Source organism: Hyaena hyaena, unplaced genomic scaffold (assembly GCF_003009895.1).
Source record: "Hyaena hyaena isolate Hyena2069 unplaced genomic scaffold, ASM300989v1 scaffold_321, whole genome shotgun sequence".
NCBI lineage: Eukaryota > Metazoa > Chordata > Mammalia > Carnivora > Hyaenidae > Hyaena > Hyaena hyaena.
In genome coordinates, this window is record NW_024080953.1 from 1,495,027 (window position 1) to 1,511,198 (window position 16,172).

The window sequence follows — 16,172 nt, forward strand, 5'->3', positions numbered from 1 at the left end:
AAAAAAAAAAAAAAAAAAAGAAAATGGGGCCGAGGGTACTTCTTGTGGCTATTAGAAAATTCTCCTAAAACGGACAGGGCCATGGCTTCTAAAATTCTATATGAATTGATATAAATGATGTCACTAAGCTTTAAACATACCTTTAAACAAACCAAGTATAAGTGTCTTTCTAAAACCAATCTTTAATAAAACAATTAAGATTAAATCATGACAATTTGTTGACATTCTTTTTTGATTGTTTTTGATCCATGCTACAGTGGGGTTATAATCTATCTCATCTGGAAATGTTCCAAACAGCTTTATCATCATGTTTTCTGATTTAGCAAATATAATCATTTTTCTGCCTTGCTTATTTCTAATGTTTTACATTCAAAATCTAAACCCAATTCAAGTTCTGCACACCTCAAAGCAGTATTTGTGTGACTTCTAACCATTTATATTCTAACTCTGTATCACAACGGTGAGAGAAGACTGGCTCTGTTCCTTACTCTCCTGTCTGGGCTACCATTCCAGGTGACCATACTAGGAGATTTCATTGACCTTTCAACCTTCAGAGTTCTAAATTCTTTGATCATAATGACTTCACTTTATTCCACTTTTAGATACCCATCCCCAGGGTCACACGGTGACGTGTTACAATCATTCAGAATGATTCTACTTCAGAAAATTTGAAAACCAATATTCCCTCTTTGATCTCAATGCACCCAAAACCAAAGTCCTAGTCTTCTCCCTTGACCTGTTCTTCTCACATTCTTCCCCAGTTCAGATAATGGCAATCTTTCTATTTGGTTGGACCCAGAATCTAGAAGTCATTTTTGACCATTGCTCAGCACCCACATCCAATCTGTCATGAAATCCTATTGGCTCTATCCTTGAAATACATCCAGAATCCAATTTCTTACCACCTCTGCTACCACCACCCTGATCAAAGTCTGACTTTGCATTTCTGATTTGGATTATTATAATAGCCTCCTAACAGTGGTTTCCCTGCTTCCTCTCTGAACCATTCCTAAGTCTATTTTCAATATAGCAGTCACAGCAATCTACTAAAGATAAAGCAGATCATGTCACCTCTCTGTTCAGAAGTCTGCAGTGGCTTTCCATCTGACTCAGAGGAAAAGTCAAAGTCTTTACCAGAGTGTACAAGTTATATATTTGGTCCTTATTATCTCATTTCCTGCTTCTTCCCTTTGCCCACTCTACCCCACACAGGCCTCCTTACTATTCCTTGAAAACACCAGGCACTCACAACTTTAAGGTTTTGAAGTGGGTGTTCTCCCTCTATAGAATATTCTAATTCATATATTTGCATGGCTCATTCCCTCTTTCCTTTTATGTCTCTGTTCAAGTGTTACCCTCTCAATCAGGGCTACAACCCCATTTAAAATCACACTTTTTCTCAGAATTCCAAATATTTTTTTTTTTTTACAAATAGTTTATTGTCAAATTAGTTTCCACCTAACACTCAGTGCTCATCCCCAAAGTGCCCTCCTCCATGCCCACCCCCCCTCCCCCCCACATCCATCAGTCCTCAGTTTTTGTCAGCATTCAAGAGTCTCTCATGGTTTGCCTCTCTCCCTTTCCCCCACCATTTCCGCCCTTCTTCTCCCCCTTGTTCCTCCGTCAAGTTCCTCCTAATCCTCCTATACGTGCAAACATATGATATTTGTCCTTCTCTGCCTGACTTATTTCGCTCAGCATAACACCCTCAAGGTCCATCCATGTTGCTACACATCCTCGGCCCCATTTTCAAGCCATGTTTCCAAACTCAGTTCTTAACCATAATTAAGAAGAAACAGTAGGATGACTAATCAGTCCTCCATAGCAAGTATAATAAACCTCTAAGTTCAAAAACCAATATTTGATAAAGACTTCTAAAATATCATACCTGTGGGGCTCCTGGATGGCTCAGTCGGTTAAGCATCTGACTCTTGGTTTCGGCTCATGTCAGGATCTCATGGATCCTGTGTTTGAACCCTGTGTCGGGTTCATTGCCGTCAGTGTGGGCCTGCTTGGGATTCCCTCTCTCTCTGGCTCTCCCCTGCTTGTTCTCTCTCTCTCTCTCTCTTCTCTCTCTCTTTCAATAAATATTTAAACTTAAAAGAAATATATCATACCTGTGATTCATGAGTTCGAGCCCTACATTGGGCTCTGTGCTTTCAGCACAGAGCCTGCTTTGGATTAGATCCTCTGTCTCCCTTTCTCTCTGCTTCTCTATCTCTCTCAAAACTAGATAAATGTTAAAAAGTGTATATATCAAACCCGTGAGCTGGTGGATGTCACTTAAGCATCAGAATTCATTAAAGACTATTAAAATGATAGTCCAGGTTTGTACAAATATAGATGGATATTTATCTCTTTGTATTGAGACTAACTTGAGAATAGAAACATCAAGAAATCTCGTCTTTACCAATTAATAAATGAAGAAAAAAAGATAATGAGAGCTATATAGTCCTTAAAAAAACTTCCACCTTGTTTCTGAGTGCTAGTAATGCAGTCTAAGCTTTTATCTTTTCATAAATGCAATATAGGGAATCTCAAAGGGACTAGATATGTATAATTAAGTATATGATATTTAAATCCTCTTGTTTTGTGGAAAGTATGTGTCTGTTGTTGATTAAAGATTCAGCATTTGTGGTTTCATCTTTTCGTTCAACAGAAAAATATAAGTGACATTGGTGCTTGAATTCCTATTAAAGTAGCAAAGATATTCCTCAGACATACATAATTCATCTGCTGAATAAGAGATGATTCACCTTTCAGTGACTTCACAGGTGTTAACTTTGCCAAATAAAATAGGTAAATCATCTTCCATTCATTTTTTTTCTGATGCAAGTTTTAAGTAAAAACTTTTTATGAAAAATACAAAAATATACATACATAAGTCTATAACATGCCCATCTAGAAAATGAATTTGCATCAACTTCTGAGATGTGAGAACTATGTAACGTATATTTTGTCAAAAAATAAGTAAATTGGGTTCTTCCTAACTAAATCAGGAAAGGGGGGATCTAAATCAGGTTTCATGCAGTACTGAATTACACAAAGAAAATCTGATTGTAGAGTGGGGTTCAAATAAAATGGTCCCAGAGAAGAATGAAGAAAGAAACCTACCCAAGCCCATCAGTGATCTGAACAACACAGACACATGTGGCTGTGAAACTTGGGCTGCTGCTTGGTAAGGATGTCATCATCAGGTATTCATGGCTCATGTTCTTCCCCATGGGGAAAAGCAGCCTCCATTATTGGTGTCCCAAGAGTCCACCAGTAGTTGTACCACTGCACAGGATTTTGACTGCACCAAATAGTCAGTCCCAAGTCAGTGATGGCCCCTTTTCTAAAACAGTGCCAGCACTGGTCTCTTTAAGTTATTATTTAAATGCATCATGAAGCTGCTGGTTAACACTGTTCTTACTTTGGCAGTCAATATTCACCCCATAATTCCATATCTCTTGGGAAGAGCCAAAGAAACTAATGAAGATTACTGTCCATAAATCTATAAATTGAAGACATGGTGACATGAAAGAATAGATAGGATAGGGGCTAGATTTTAAGTTTGGATACAGGAGGCTTAAGGTAAATAAAATTGATCTGTATACGTATAGCTCTCTTCTAAGTGATGAAAGTAGTATTTTAAGAAATAGATCTGAAAGTAATATGCAGAATGTATTAAGACAGGAAAAAGTTGGTGTTACAGAGAGCTAAAGGTTACACCAAAAATCTAAAAATACTTTTGCATCACCTTAGAGTTTTCAAAGAGTTTTGCCACATACCTCATTTACCTTTTGCAGTAATTTGTGGGGTGGCTATGAAAGATAATATTATCTACACAGGTGAGGAAACAGGAAGCTAGAGTAAATGACTTGCCCAAAGTCATGCAGCTGTGATTGGAACAGCCAGGATTCCCATCTGTCACACCACCTGACTCCACTTCCATTGCTCCTAACATGATTGTATCCTGGATGCATGTAGTAAGAGGAATAGAGAGGAGGGACCACTCAGAAGGATTTTTGAAATCACAGGTGAAAGAAATTGGCAATTTATTGGGTATAGGTGATAAATAGGAGAGGAAAAGGTGATATGTAGGTTTTTAAAGCATGAAGACAGTGAGATTAATATCATCAGCTAATGTTGGCAACAAGCTTACTCTGTGACAGGTCCTGTGCCGCACACTTTGCTATATTATCTCATTGAATTCTCACCACTCTTTAGTGGGGGGAGAGACATGTATTTTTATTGTCCCCATTTTATAAGGGGAATACATGAAACGTGTTCTCATTTTTAGAGGAAGAAAAAAAATCAAGGTTTTCCTACAAGACAGAGTGAAGCCCAACTGCACTTACTGGCTTATGATGTCTGTACTTGGGGCCTGAGATCCAGGGTTTGGTGTGTGTATGTGTGTGTGTGTGTGTGTGTGTGTGTGTGTGTGTGTGTGTGTGTATTAATTATGCCACTAGCCACAAAATAATCAAGCTGGGCCATGGTTAGTTATGATGTTTGCAATTCTAGCACTGCCAAACTGTCTAATGCCTCTGAGTAGTTTGCCTGTCATTAAAGTAGGCTGCACTAAGTAGCTGGTTTTGCCTTGACTCTGGACTTTAAAGTGGCCAGCCAGGTAATCCAGGTACAAAGATAAGAATGCTTTTCTCCTCAGTTATTATTTTAAAATTAAGGTATAACTAAGTATAATTATCAAGTGACTATTAACAGAAATATTGAATTTATGTAGAATACACTATTTAGACTAAAAGTCTTAAATACAGTTACATTACTTCTTAATTGTTATCAGTCACTGTACAGAGTAGGCCTGGTTTTCCCCTTAGGTTAACAGATTCACACATTTTTACCTTGTCCTGAGACTCTGTTGGTGCCCAGGGTATGTCTGAGACCCAGATTGTCCATACCTTCCTCTAATCTTTGAATTGCTCTATAAACTCATTTAAAACTATTTGACAAAAGACCCTTCTTAAAGTTCCTGCTTTCAGTTCTTGCTTCCTTTTCTCTTTTGGTCAAGTGGAGAAATGAAAAACAATTTTATATATCAAATAAAGTAAATAGTGTATGAAAAAAAATCCCAAACCTTTTCCAAATGGCGGTTTACCTTACAGCTCATTTCTAAAGGCTCCAAACTGTATCTCTTTAGGTATCTACCTGTTAGTTATTCATTCACTTGCCTGCATGTAGCAGTATCTTAGCAACCAGAAATTTCATGGAGAAATCCTAACTCTTCTCTAATACCACCTGTTTTTTTAGAAGTTGTCCTTCTTTTAAAAGACTTGAAATTATATAAGCAAGAAATGCCAGAATTTAGTTCCTTTAGAAAATAAATTTAAATAAATCATAATTTTTTACAGGGCTATAAAGAGGTTTTCCAGTGGTCCTTCACTCTGAGGTTGCATTGGAGATTATACTGGTGGGGAACCTCTGTTCACTCCAGGGCAAAGGGTCATGACTGTAAATGTCCTCCTGATTCGCTTTAGGATTGTGAAGATGTCCAGTCCCAATCTGAACATTGTGACCTTACTCGGCAGTTGTCTGACTTACAGTAGTGTTTACCTCTTTGGGATTCAAGATCGAGATGCTTTAGTGGGAGGCTCAATGGAAACTCTCATTCAGGTAGGTTAAATCTTAAGCTTTTATTTTGAGCAAAATGTTCAACTTTTGATATCTTTTTAAATCAGCGTCTCCTGTAGGTGATGGTTAACTTTCTCCTCTGAATGGGTACTCTCAGAGGTGATCATGGATTGCTTAGTGAGGTCCACATCTGTCCCATGCCTTGTGTGGACTTAAGCTTTGCAGATCAGAATGTGGAGAACAATTAAGGTCCCTCTCATGCCTCTTGCTTCTGTCCCTTTCCCCTGTAGATAAGATTATCCATGCTGTGCATTGGGACCTCCCTTGTGTTTGGCCCCATTCTGGGGAAGAGTTGGCGACTCTACAAGGTGTTTACCCAGAGGGTGCCGGACAAGAGAGTGGTGAGTAGGCAGCAAGCAGACACTACTTGATTGCAGACAGCAGCTTTATTATTGATTATGAGCTAGAGAAGTTTGTGTCAGATTAGTGGGCCTCGCTCTTTTATGGAAATCTGTAGTTCCTCATTTCAAACTGTGGAATGGTGTGGCCAAGTCCCCAAGCCTGGAAGTCTATGTGTTAGTGCTCTTGGGAGATAGGTCTTTGAACATTGTTCTCCACATGCATCCCAGGCCATGGTACTGCTGGTACTCTGTGAGCTGACAAACATCTGGCACCAGCGAGAGGGAGAACAGGATGCCCAGAGAGACTGTTGCTTTGCACAAGGGTGAGCTAAAAATGGAGTGAGGGAGAGTGATTACGGGGAAGCTGTATCAAGTAAGCAGAGCTATTTCCTTCACTGGAACCCAGGTCTTCTCCATGCAGAAGGCCATTCTCTGTACTAAGGAGGATGGGCTTGGAGCAGTGAGCAGAAAGAGGTCACCCATTCAGCAGATAGAATCAATCCTAGACACTATGTGGGAGCCAAATGACCTAGATGTCCCTGACATCAAAAGTCATCCCAACATTTCCCCATTTTATCAGATTCCCTGCCCAAACCTCAGTATGATTATCAAATTCTGGGCTATAGGCCCTACTCAGACCCAGTATATCACTCAGTTGAGTTTACTTCTCTGCAATAATTTCTTTTCTTGTAAATATTATTGAATAATGGTGAATACTTATGAAAAGCTCAGCTGTGAATAACCATAATATGAAAAAAATTGCCTAGAGGACAAGAAATTCATCTATTCCTCTAGAACACAGATTTATTTTTTAAATAGTTTTATTGAACTATACATATTTAAAGTATATGATTTGATAAGTTTTGACATATGTATACAACCGTGAAATATCGCATATAATCTGCAGAAGTTTCCTCATAAATCTTTGCTGTCTTCCTCTCCTGTCCAATCCTTATATCCATTCCTATTCCTAGGCAACTATTGATCTGCTTTTTGTCACTATAGACTAGTTTGCATTTTCTAAAATTTTATATAAATGGAACAATACAGTATGTACTCTTTTTTTACCTGTTATAATTATTTTACTTTACTTGGCATAATCATTTTAAGATCCATATGTATTATTGCATGCATCAGTGGTTCTATTTTTGTTATTGCTGAGTAATATTCCAATGGTGTAGACATACACTTTGCTTATCCATTCATCTATTGATGGATGTTTGGGTTTTTTTTCTAGTTTGGGGCTATTAAAAGTAAAACCGCTATGAACACTGTTGTATAAGTCTTTGTGTAGGCATATGTTTTCATTTTTCTTGGCTAAAAACCTAAGAGTAGAATGAGTGGATCATATGGTAAGTGTATTTTTAACTCTTTAAAACATTGACTATTTCCCCCAAATGGTTGTACCTATTACATTCCCACCAGCAGTGTAGAGTCCTTCATTTCTACATCCTTGCCAACAGTTGACTTGCTTGTTCTTTGTAGTCATTCTAATAGATGTGAATAGTAGTATCTTATTGTGTTTTTCATTTGCATTTCCTTAATGCAATGTTGAACATCTTTTCACATGGTTACTTGCTATCCATATATCTTCTTTGGTGAAATATCTGCTCAAATCTTTTACCCATTTTTTTTAAACTTCAGTTGTTTGTTTTCTTATTATTGAGGGTTTTTTTTTTTAATGTTTATTTATTTTTAAGAGAGAGAACGTAGGTGCATGCAAACTGGGGAGAGGCAGGAAGAGAGGGAGACAGAGGATCCGAAGGGGGCTCTGTGATGACAGCAGAGAGCCCAATGCAGGGGGCTCAAACCCACAAACCAAACCAAGAGATCTGTACCTGAATTGATCTATACCTGACTCTCAACTGACTGAGCTACCCAGGCACCCTCTTATTGAATTTAGAAAGTTCTTTTTTATATTCTAGATACAAGTCCATCAGCAAATACAAATGCTTTGCAAAGATTTTCTTCTAATTTTTTGTGTCCTTTTTTCCATTTTTCCATTTCCAAGGAAAAGACATTTCTAATTTTGTTTTTTTTTTAAATAGTTTATTGTCAAGTTGGTTTCCTTATAACACCCAGTGCAAGACATTTCTAATTTTGATTATGTCCAATTTAGCAATTTTTTCTTTTATGGATCACGTTTTGGTATCAGGTCTAAGAAACGTTTGCCTAATCCAAGGCCTCAAAAAGTTTCTCCTGTTTTTACTCCTAGAAGTTTTAGAGTTTTAATTTTTACATTTAGGCGTATGATCTATATTAAGTTAATTTTGGAATATGGTGTGATGGAATATGGTATGAATCAAAGTTAATTTTTTTACATATTAATATGCAATTGTTCCAGCCCCATTTATTAAAAAGTCTCTACTCTTCACTCAATTACCTTTGCACCTTTGTTTAAAATCAATTGTCCATAGATACGTGGCTCTGTATCTGGACTCTATTGATGTATTTGTTTATTTTGACACCAATACCATATTATCTTGATTATTTTTGCTTTATGTAAAATCTTGAATCAGAGAGTGTTAGCTCTCCAACTTCATTTTCTCTTTCAATATTGTTTTGCTTATTCAAATCTAGGTCCTTTGAATTTTCATATGAATTTTTCAGTCACTTTGCCAATTTCTGCCGGGCTTTTGTTTGAAATGTATTGAATCTATAGAACAAATTGTGGAGAATTAACTTCTTAACAATGTTGTGTTTTTTAACCCATGAACACAGCATATTTCTTCATTTATTAAGGTCTTTTCTAATTTTTACCAACAAATTTTTATAGTTTTCAGTGAAGGTCTTTCACATCTTCTATAGGATTTACTTCTAAGTATTTTTTATGCTGTTTTATGTGTTATTGTTTTTTATTTCACTTTCTGATTTTTTGTGTTGCTAATATATAGAAATACAATTGATTTTTATATGCTGATCTTCTTTGCTTCAACCTTCCCAAACTATGTATTGGTTCTAGTAGCTTCTTTGTAGATCCTTTAGATTTTCTACATAGATGATCATATAATCTATGAATAAAAAGTTTCTTTCCAACCTTCTGTATGATGGCACTGTTTAGAAATATAAGTACAGGGTTCAATAGAAGTGCTGAGTGCTAGGGTGCCTGAATGGCTCAGTCGGTTAAGTATCTGATTCTTGATTTTGGCCCACCTTGGACTCTGCACTGACAGCCTGCAGACTGCTTGGGATTCTCTGTCTCCCTTTCTCTTTGCCCCTTCCCTACTCATGCTCTCCCTCTCCTCTCCCTCTCTCTCAAAATAAATAGATAAACATTTTCTTAAAAAAGGAAAAAAGAAAGAAAGAAGAAAGAAAGAAAGAAAGAAAGAAAGAAAGAAAGAAAGAAAAGAAAAGAAAGAAAGAAAGAAAAAGAAAGGAAGGAAGGAAGGAAGGAAGGAAGGAAGGAAGAAAGAAAGAAAGAAAGAAAGAAAGAAAGAAAGAAAGAAAGAAAGAAAGAAAGAAAGAAATGCAGAGCACAGACCTCGAATTTTTTTGATCTTAAGGGGAAAGCATTCAGTATTTCAAAACTAAATATGTTAGCTATAGGTGTGTTGTAGATAATCCTTTATCTAGTTGCGGAAGTTCCCTTCAATTCCCATTTTGCTGAGGGTTTTAATAAAGAATTGATGTTTTGTTCTGTCAGTTGCTTTTTCTGTGTCTGTTGATCATATTTTTTTCCTTTTTTAGTTTGTTAATATGGTGAATTACATTAAATGATTTAAGATCTCAAACCAATTCTGTATTCCTGAGACAAACTTCACTTGGTCATGATACATAATCTTCTTCTTATATTGTTGGCCTCTTCTTCATAAAATTTTGTTTGTAATGTGTGTACTCGTGTTCTTTTTTTTCCTTTTAAAAATATTTTTCAAATTTTATTTACTTTGAGAGAGAGAGTAGAGAAGGGCCAGAGAGAGAGAGAAAGTAAGAGAGACTTCCAAGCAGGCTCTAGCACTGACATTGTGGAGCCCAGTGTGGGGCTTGAACTCACAAACTGTGAAATCATGACTAGAGGGTTGAAACCAAGAATCCGACGCTTAACTGACTGAGCCACCCAGGTGTCCCTATACTCATGTTCTATTGTTCTGTAGCTTTCTTTTCTTATAAAATATTTTTCTGGTTTTGGTGTAGGGTAATACCAGCATTATAGTATGAATTAGGAAGTTTTCCCTCCTCTTCAGTTTCTGGAAGAGTTTGTGCACAATGCTATAGTTGGCATTCATATATAGTATAAGTGTCTCCCAATAGCACACTTCCATTTCTCCCTCTCCTGATCTTTTTGTTGTTTTTACTTCTACATATGTTATAAGCGCCACACAATTGTTACTAATTTTGGCTTGAACAGTTATCTTTTAAAGATATTTAAATAACTAAAATCAACACATATTTTTCCATGAAGGTCATATTTCCTTGTATAGATCCATATTTTCATCTGGTATCATCTTCCTTTTGCTGTAAGAATATTAACATTCTCATAGAGGTGTGCTATTGCTGAATTCTTTCAACTTTTATTTATCTGAAAACGTCTTGACTTCTCCTTTGTTTCAGAAAGCTACTTTTGCTGGATATAGAATTATAGGTTGAGGCTTTATTTTCTTCTTTCAGTACTTTGAGGTTTTCACTCCACTGTCTTCTCACTTGGCCTTGTCTCTGATAAGAAATCTGATGCCATCCTTACCTTTGTTCCTCTACACATAATGTGTTTTATTGGCTGATTGATTTGAAGATTTTCTTATTATCACTGGTTTTGAGCAGTTTAATGAAGCAACTGGTTTGCTTTTATCTTTCAAACACCATGAATCATGTACTGGTTGTACTTCCTTCTTTTCATTGGATGTCAAAAACTCATCCTTATTTCTGCCCCAATTCATGAAGGCTGTGTACTCTCCTCACCTGACCTTTCATCCTAAGCCTCCTTATTTCCTCTTTTCCCTGATATTTTTTCAATTTTTTCATCTTGTCACAGTATATATATTTTATTAATTTTATTTTTGTAGTTACAAAGGTAACACATCTTCTTTGTATTAAGTCAAATGATGCATATACATATAAAGAAAACGCTGGTAATCTCTCTTCCACCACCCTCATCTTTTAATCCCATCCAGGTTAATGGTTGTTAGCTGTTTTATGTGAAAACTTCCATATCTCTCTATATGCTCGTATCAACATATCTAGAAATAATGGTATGTTCATTTTATAAGACCCCTTAATCTTTTGTGGGAAAAAGCAGGATATGGAAAAAATAAACAAATGACAATGTTTAACGGTGAAGGTGATGATATGGACATAGATATCATTGCACATCTTTAGTGTGTGTTTCACCTTTAATGGCTGGATGTGAAGCCCCCTGGGAGGGCTGATCCTGGAACCTTTAGCTCAGAGCACATAGGGTACTCCAGTCCCTGTGTCGTATAGCCAGCAAGCAAAGGAAAGTTATGACTTTGACTCTTTTGCAGATAATCAAAGACCTGCAGCTACTGGGGTTGGTGGCAGCCCTGGTGATAGCAGATGTGATCCTGCTTGTGACGTGGGTGCTGACTGATCCCATCCAGTGCCTCCAGATCCTCAGTGTCAGTATGACGGTGAGGGGCCCAGTTCCTGGGGAATCTAGTTCCTGAGCTGAGAGGAGTGGCTTCTGTGGCCACACTGGGGTCACCCTCCCAACAAGCAGATAAATGACCCAAAAGGAGGGAGAATTAGGAGGCATGGCTGCTGTGAATGCCCTGCCCCTTGTCTGTGTGTGCTGCCTCCCACTGCTCCTGCTCTACGTATCTTCCAGTGACATCTACTGAGACATTGGCACACTGGAACTGCCTGGCAGTTATTTCTGCTTTCACGCCTGCGTTATCAATAGTGAGAACTTTCAGCAACAGGAAGTTACCTTCCCCTAACTGTTGAGAAATAAAGGTAGGATTTTGAGGTGGTCTGTGGAGTCAGTGAGCCCTCATTCAGATCCCACTTACCAGCCATGTTACCTTAGGAAAGTTATTCAACCTCGCTGAGGCTCTATTTCCTCATAGACAAAATAGTGATGGTATTACTTCCTATTTCATAGGGCTGTGGTGAAGATTAAGTGAAACAGTGCAGGTAAAGTGTGCCTTTCAACTGTGCCTAGTACATAGTCTTCAATCAATAGGAAGTATTATATGTCTCCAGCCTCACAAGGGGTGAAGAATACATTGGACTCTTGACATTGCAGATTTTTTTTTTAATGTTTCTTTCTTTTTGAGACAGAGACAGAGCATGAGTAGGGGAGGGGCAGAGAAAGAGGGAGACACAGATTCCGAAGCAGACTCCAGGCTCTGAGCTATCAACACAGAGCCCTATAAGGGGCTCGAACCCACGAACTGTGAGATTGTGACCTGAGCCAAAGTCGGATGCTTAACCGATTGAGCCACTCAGGCGCCCCAGACATTGCAGATTTAATATTTATAGTTTCAGCTGTCAACAAATAGCAGAAACGTGATGTGAAATAATTTGTAATTTTGCTGATGCACTAGTTAGTGTCACTGTGGTGGCAAAGCACTTACCTGGGAAGTAATCCCCACCACCACCAAGTATCCACATGTCAGCCAGACTTTATCATTGTTTCCTTTAACTCGTAGTCACTTGCATTTAGATTCTAATGGAATCACCTAAATGTTAGAGTTTTTACATATTAAGGGGGAAATAATATGCTGTAGAAGAAGTCACACTCCAGGATATTTACAAAGATCTGTGTGTTCCTGGTAATTGTGGGTTCCCTCAGTCCTGACTCTGTGTCCCTCCTAGGTGACAGGGAGAGATGTGTCCTGCTCTCTGACCAGCACACACTTCTGTGCTTCCCGATACTCCGATGTCTGGATTGCTCTTGTTTTGGTATGCAAGGTTGGTAACCACATCTCCCTGGGATACACTCTGTCACAAACAAAATAGATATGAAAAGGGAATTACAGGAATCAACAAGGTGATTTCTGCAAGGAATCTTGAAATCAGAGAAGACCTCTGTTGATGCAAAGTCATCATTTCTCTACTTTTTATTTGTCTTGGGGGTCACTTTTCCAACTCTGTTTGGTTTCTCTCATTCAGTTTTCCCCTAAATCATGTGGAATATACCCACTGTTTCTCCCATTTCTTGGTCTAATTTTTAATTGGTTTGGCACTACCAGTTTTCTCCCCAACTCTCTGCAAGGGAAATTATGAGGAGACATTTTATCCAGGTTTATTTGTTCTCTTGAATGCGCTCTCGGGTTTTTCTTTTCTTAAGATTTGGGTCAAGGCATCCTGCTGCCTTCCACTCACTTTTCTCACTCTGATTGGAAGCAGAGCTGGCCCCTAAGTCAGATGGCAACATCCATGGTGTCCTTTAAGTGGTTCCAGCTGCCTCAAAGTGTCCCCATACTGTCCTCAATCTGCCACCATTAGCTTCATTTGTCTCTGTTTGATGACAAAAGTAGGATGATACTTCTAGCAGGTACAGGATACCTATACAGGACACTGAAGGAAGTTCTTAGAACCAACTATCCTAATAACTGGTTTTCAGCCTGGAGAAACAGAGAATCTGGCCATCAGGGATGTAGGCCAGGCCTTCAAAGAACAGGGCAAGCCCCGAGTGGCAAGAGACTGCCTGTTGATTTTCAGGACAGAGAGGCCTGATTGACTGATTGCTGGCAGAGGAGAAGAAATTTTTGCAGAAATATGTGGTCTTTAAAAGTAAACTTTACTCATTTCACCACCAGGAAAGTGTTCAAGTGGTTGTTTCTGAGAAGTAGATCTGGGGATGGGCAGGGTTGTTTAGCAAAATGTTGCCTTTTAATGATGTGCACATATGACTTCGCTAGAAATGGTTTTTTTAATTTATTTTTAATTTATTTTGGTTTTTTTTGTTTTTTTTTTTTTTTGAGAGAAAGAGAGAGAGAGAGAGAGAGACTGAGAATCCCAAGCAGGCTCCACTCACACTGTCATCTTGGAGCTCTATGAGGGGCTCCATCCCACCAAGTGTGAGATCATGACCTGAGCTGAAATTCAGAATCAGCTGCTCAGACTGAGCCACCCAGGGGCCCCTGATAGAAATGTTTTTAAAAGAGAACACTGGGAAGTAAACAGCTCTTGATCTCTAGTTTCTTGCTGACAGTTAAGAAAATGAACTTCAAAATGTGACAGAACAGGGTTTGAGTTCTGACTCAACCCCTTCCTAGCTGACCCTGAACCTCATTTAACCTTTCCAAGCCTGAGTCCCCTCATACATAAAGTAGGGGTGATGATAACATCCTCTCAGAACTGTTCAGAGTTTCAGAAGAATAAGTGCATGATGAGAATGTTCAACCTGGGCACCTGGATGGCTCAGTGGTTTGAGGGTCCAACTTCAGCTCAGATTATGATCACAGGTTAGTGGGTTTGAACCCCTCATCTGGCTCTCTGCTATCAGCGCAGAGCCTGCTTCAGGTCCTGTATCCCCCTCTCTCTCTACCCCTCCCCTACTTGCACACTCACACTCTCTCAATAATAAATAAAAAGCATTAAAAAAAGAGTTTTCAATCAATCACTCCTGGCCCATGGGAAGAGCTCAATAAATGTTAGATACTATTATCATTAATCTTTCACTGCCCCCTGGACAGTTCTGAAAACACAGTGCCTCTCTCGATTCCTTGAGCCCCATAGAAGAGCATGTCTCCCCATGACAGAAACTCAGTACATCCCCCACAGCAGCTCACTTTGTGACTCAACTTGATTTATTTTCTCCATTGCCTTTTATATAATCCCATTTCCATTTTATTTCATTGTAATATCTTTCTGAAGGACAAAGAAAGAAAAGGCGAAAATAGTGCTGAGCGTCAGGAAACTGACTGAGCCAGCCCTCCATGGGCTCCCTGGCCAATGAGCAGTTCCTGAGGAAGACTTAAATCTTCACATCAAGTTCTGGGACCCCTACCTGAGACTGGCAACTACCCCCACCCCACTTCTCAGCAGTGAATGCCAATGACATACAAGTTTTGGATATGATTCACTCAAACACAAGTCATGGATGTAGAGAGGCTTTTTTCATACTTCATTTCCTTTTGGCAAGAATTTTAATGGAGTTAAAACATGTTAATAGAATGAGATTTGAACATTTCAAAATCACAAAATTAATTTCATTTAATTTTGATTAAAGCACCAATTATCCAATCTGCTAGATGCCACCTGATGGTATCAGTTACACAAAACCCAGGTGCCACTGGCCTGACTTGTGTGTCTTCAGGTCATTGAAGATCTCAGGGTGGCCATCTTTGGCTCTCAAGCCCCTCCTGGGACACAGGGCATTTTAGGGGCACCCAGAAGACATCCCTGCCATTTTGACTCCTTCACTGTGGGCATAGCCAGTCCTCCAAAATATTATTATTAGAGCTGTCCTTGTAGATGGAGTTGGTCAGGTCGTGTGATTTCAGTCACTGGCAGGTACCCTGCTGATACTTGACCTTGCTTTCATTATTAGTTCTCCTCCTGAATATCGATGCTGTCCACCCCGATCTCATTCCCCATGGCATCTTCACATTCTGTGTGACAACACATGGACATTTGTATGCTTGCCTTAAATCTTCCTACCAGACTGCGCTTCCTGAAAGCCAAGACCATGATTTATTCCTCTTTGTAACACTGTTATCTATCGTGCACCTAACATGATACTGTGCACATAGTCAGGCGAACATATGTTGAATCTATACATTATGTATTGTTGATTAAAGCTTTGATTTCTGTTTAAATATAGCTCGTTCTAGGAGAAACAGCCTTTTAACATGCTGTGAGTAATTTTCTGTGTAGTACAAATGAGAAATTTGAGAGCAGTTTTATATTCACGGGAAAGAGGAAAGAATAGGGCACTGGGTTCCTGGGGTGGGGTGGGGGATGTCACACAGAGGATGAAGGGTATAGATGAAACCTTTAGTGCCTGCTGCACAGTCTTGCTTAGGTCCCAGCCTGCCTTTGTTCTCTTCTTCCATCTCCCATAAACACCCACTGGCACAGAGCCGCCGCTAGCCTATAGAGATCCTTTGTGTAGATTAGAAAAAGACATCCCTTCTAGACAGATGCAATCTTGCAGGTGCATGGCTTGGCAAGCAGATGGTGCCTTTGGGAAAATTAGAAAGGAAAAAAAAGCCCATCCTCAGGCACTGCCCCTGTCGTGGCACGTGGCTTGACAAGCAGACCACAGGGCTATTTCAGCTTATACATGCCCCT

At 38.9% G+C, this 16,172-nt stretch overlaps 1 protein-coding gene across 2 annotated transcripts in view; it reads left to right on the plus strand.

The window, feature by feature from the left end:
• Window positions 1–16,172, plus strand: part of GPR156 (G protein-coupled receptor 156) — a 106,956-nt gene that overhangs the window by 76,542 nt on the left and 14,242 nt on the right. For both annotated transcript variants that reach the window (XM_039248874.1, XM_039248875.1), the window contains exons 4-7: window positions 5,481–5,616; window positions 5,865–5,975; window positions 11,432–11,557; window positions 12,747–12,842. In XM_039248874.1, the coding sequence (XP_039104805.1) occupies window positions 5,481–5,616; window positions 5,865–5,975; window positions 11,432–11,557; window positions 12,747–12,842 (469 nt within the window). The remainder of the gene's footprint in view (window positions 1–5,480; window positions 5,617–5,864; window positions 5,976–11,431; window positions 11,558–12,746; window positions 12,843–16,172) is intronic.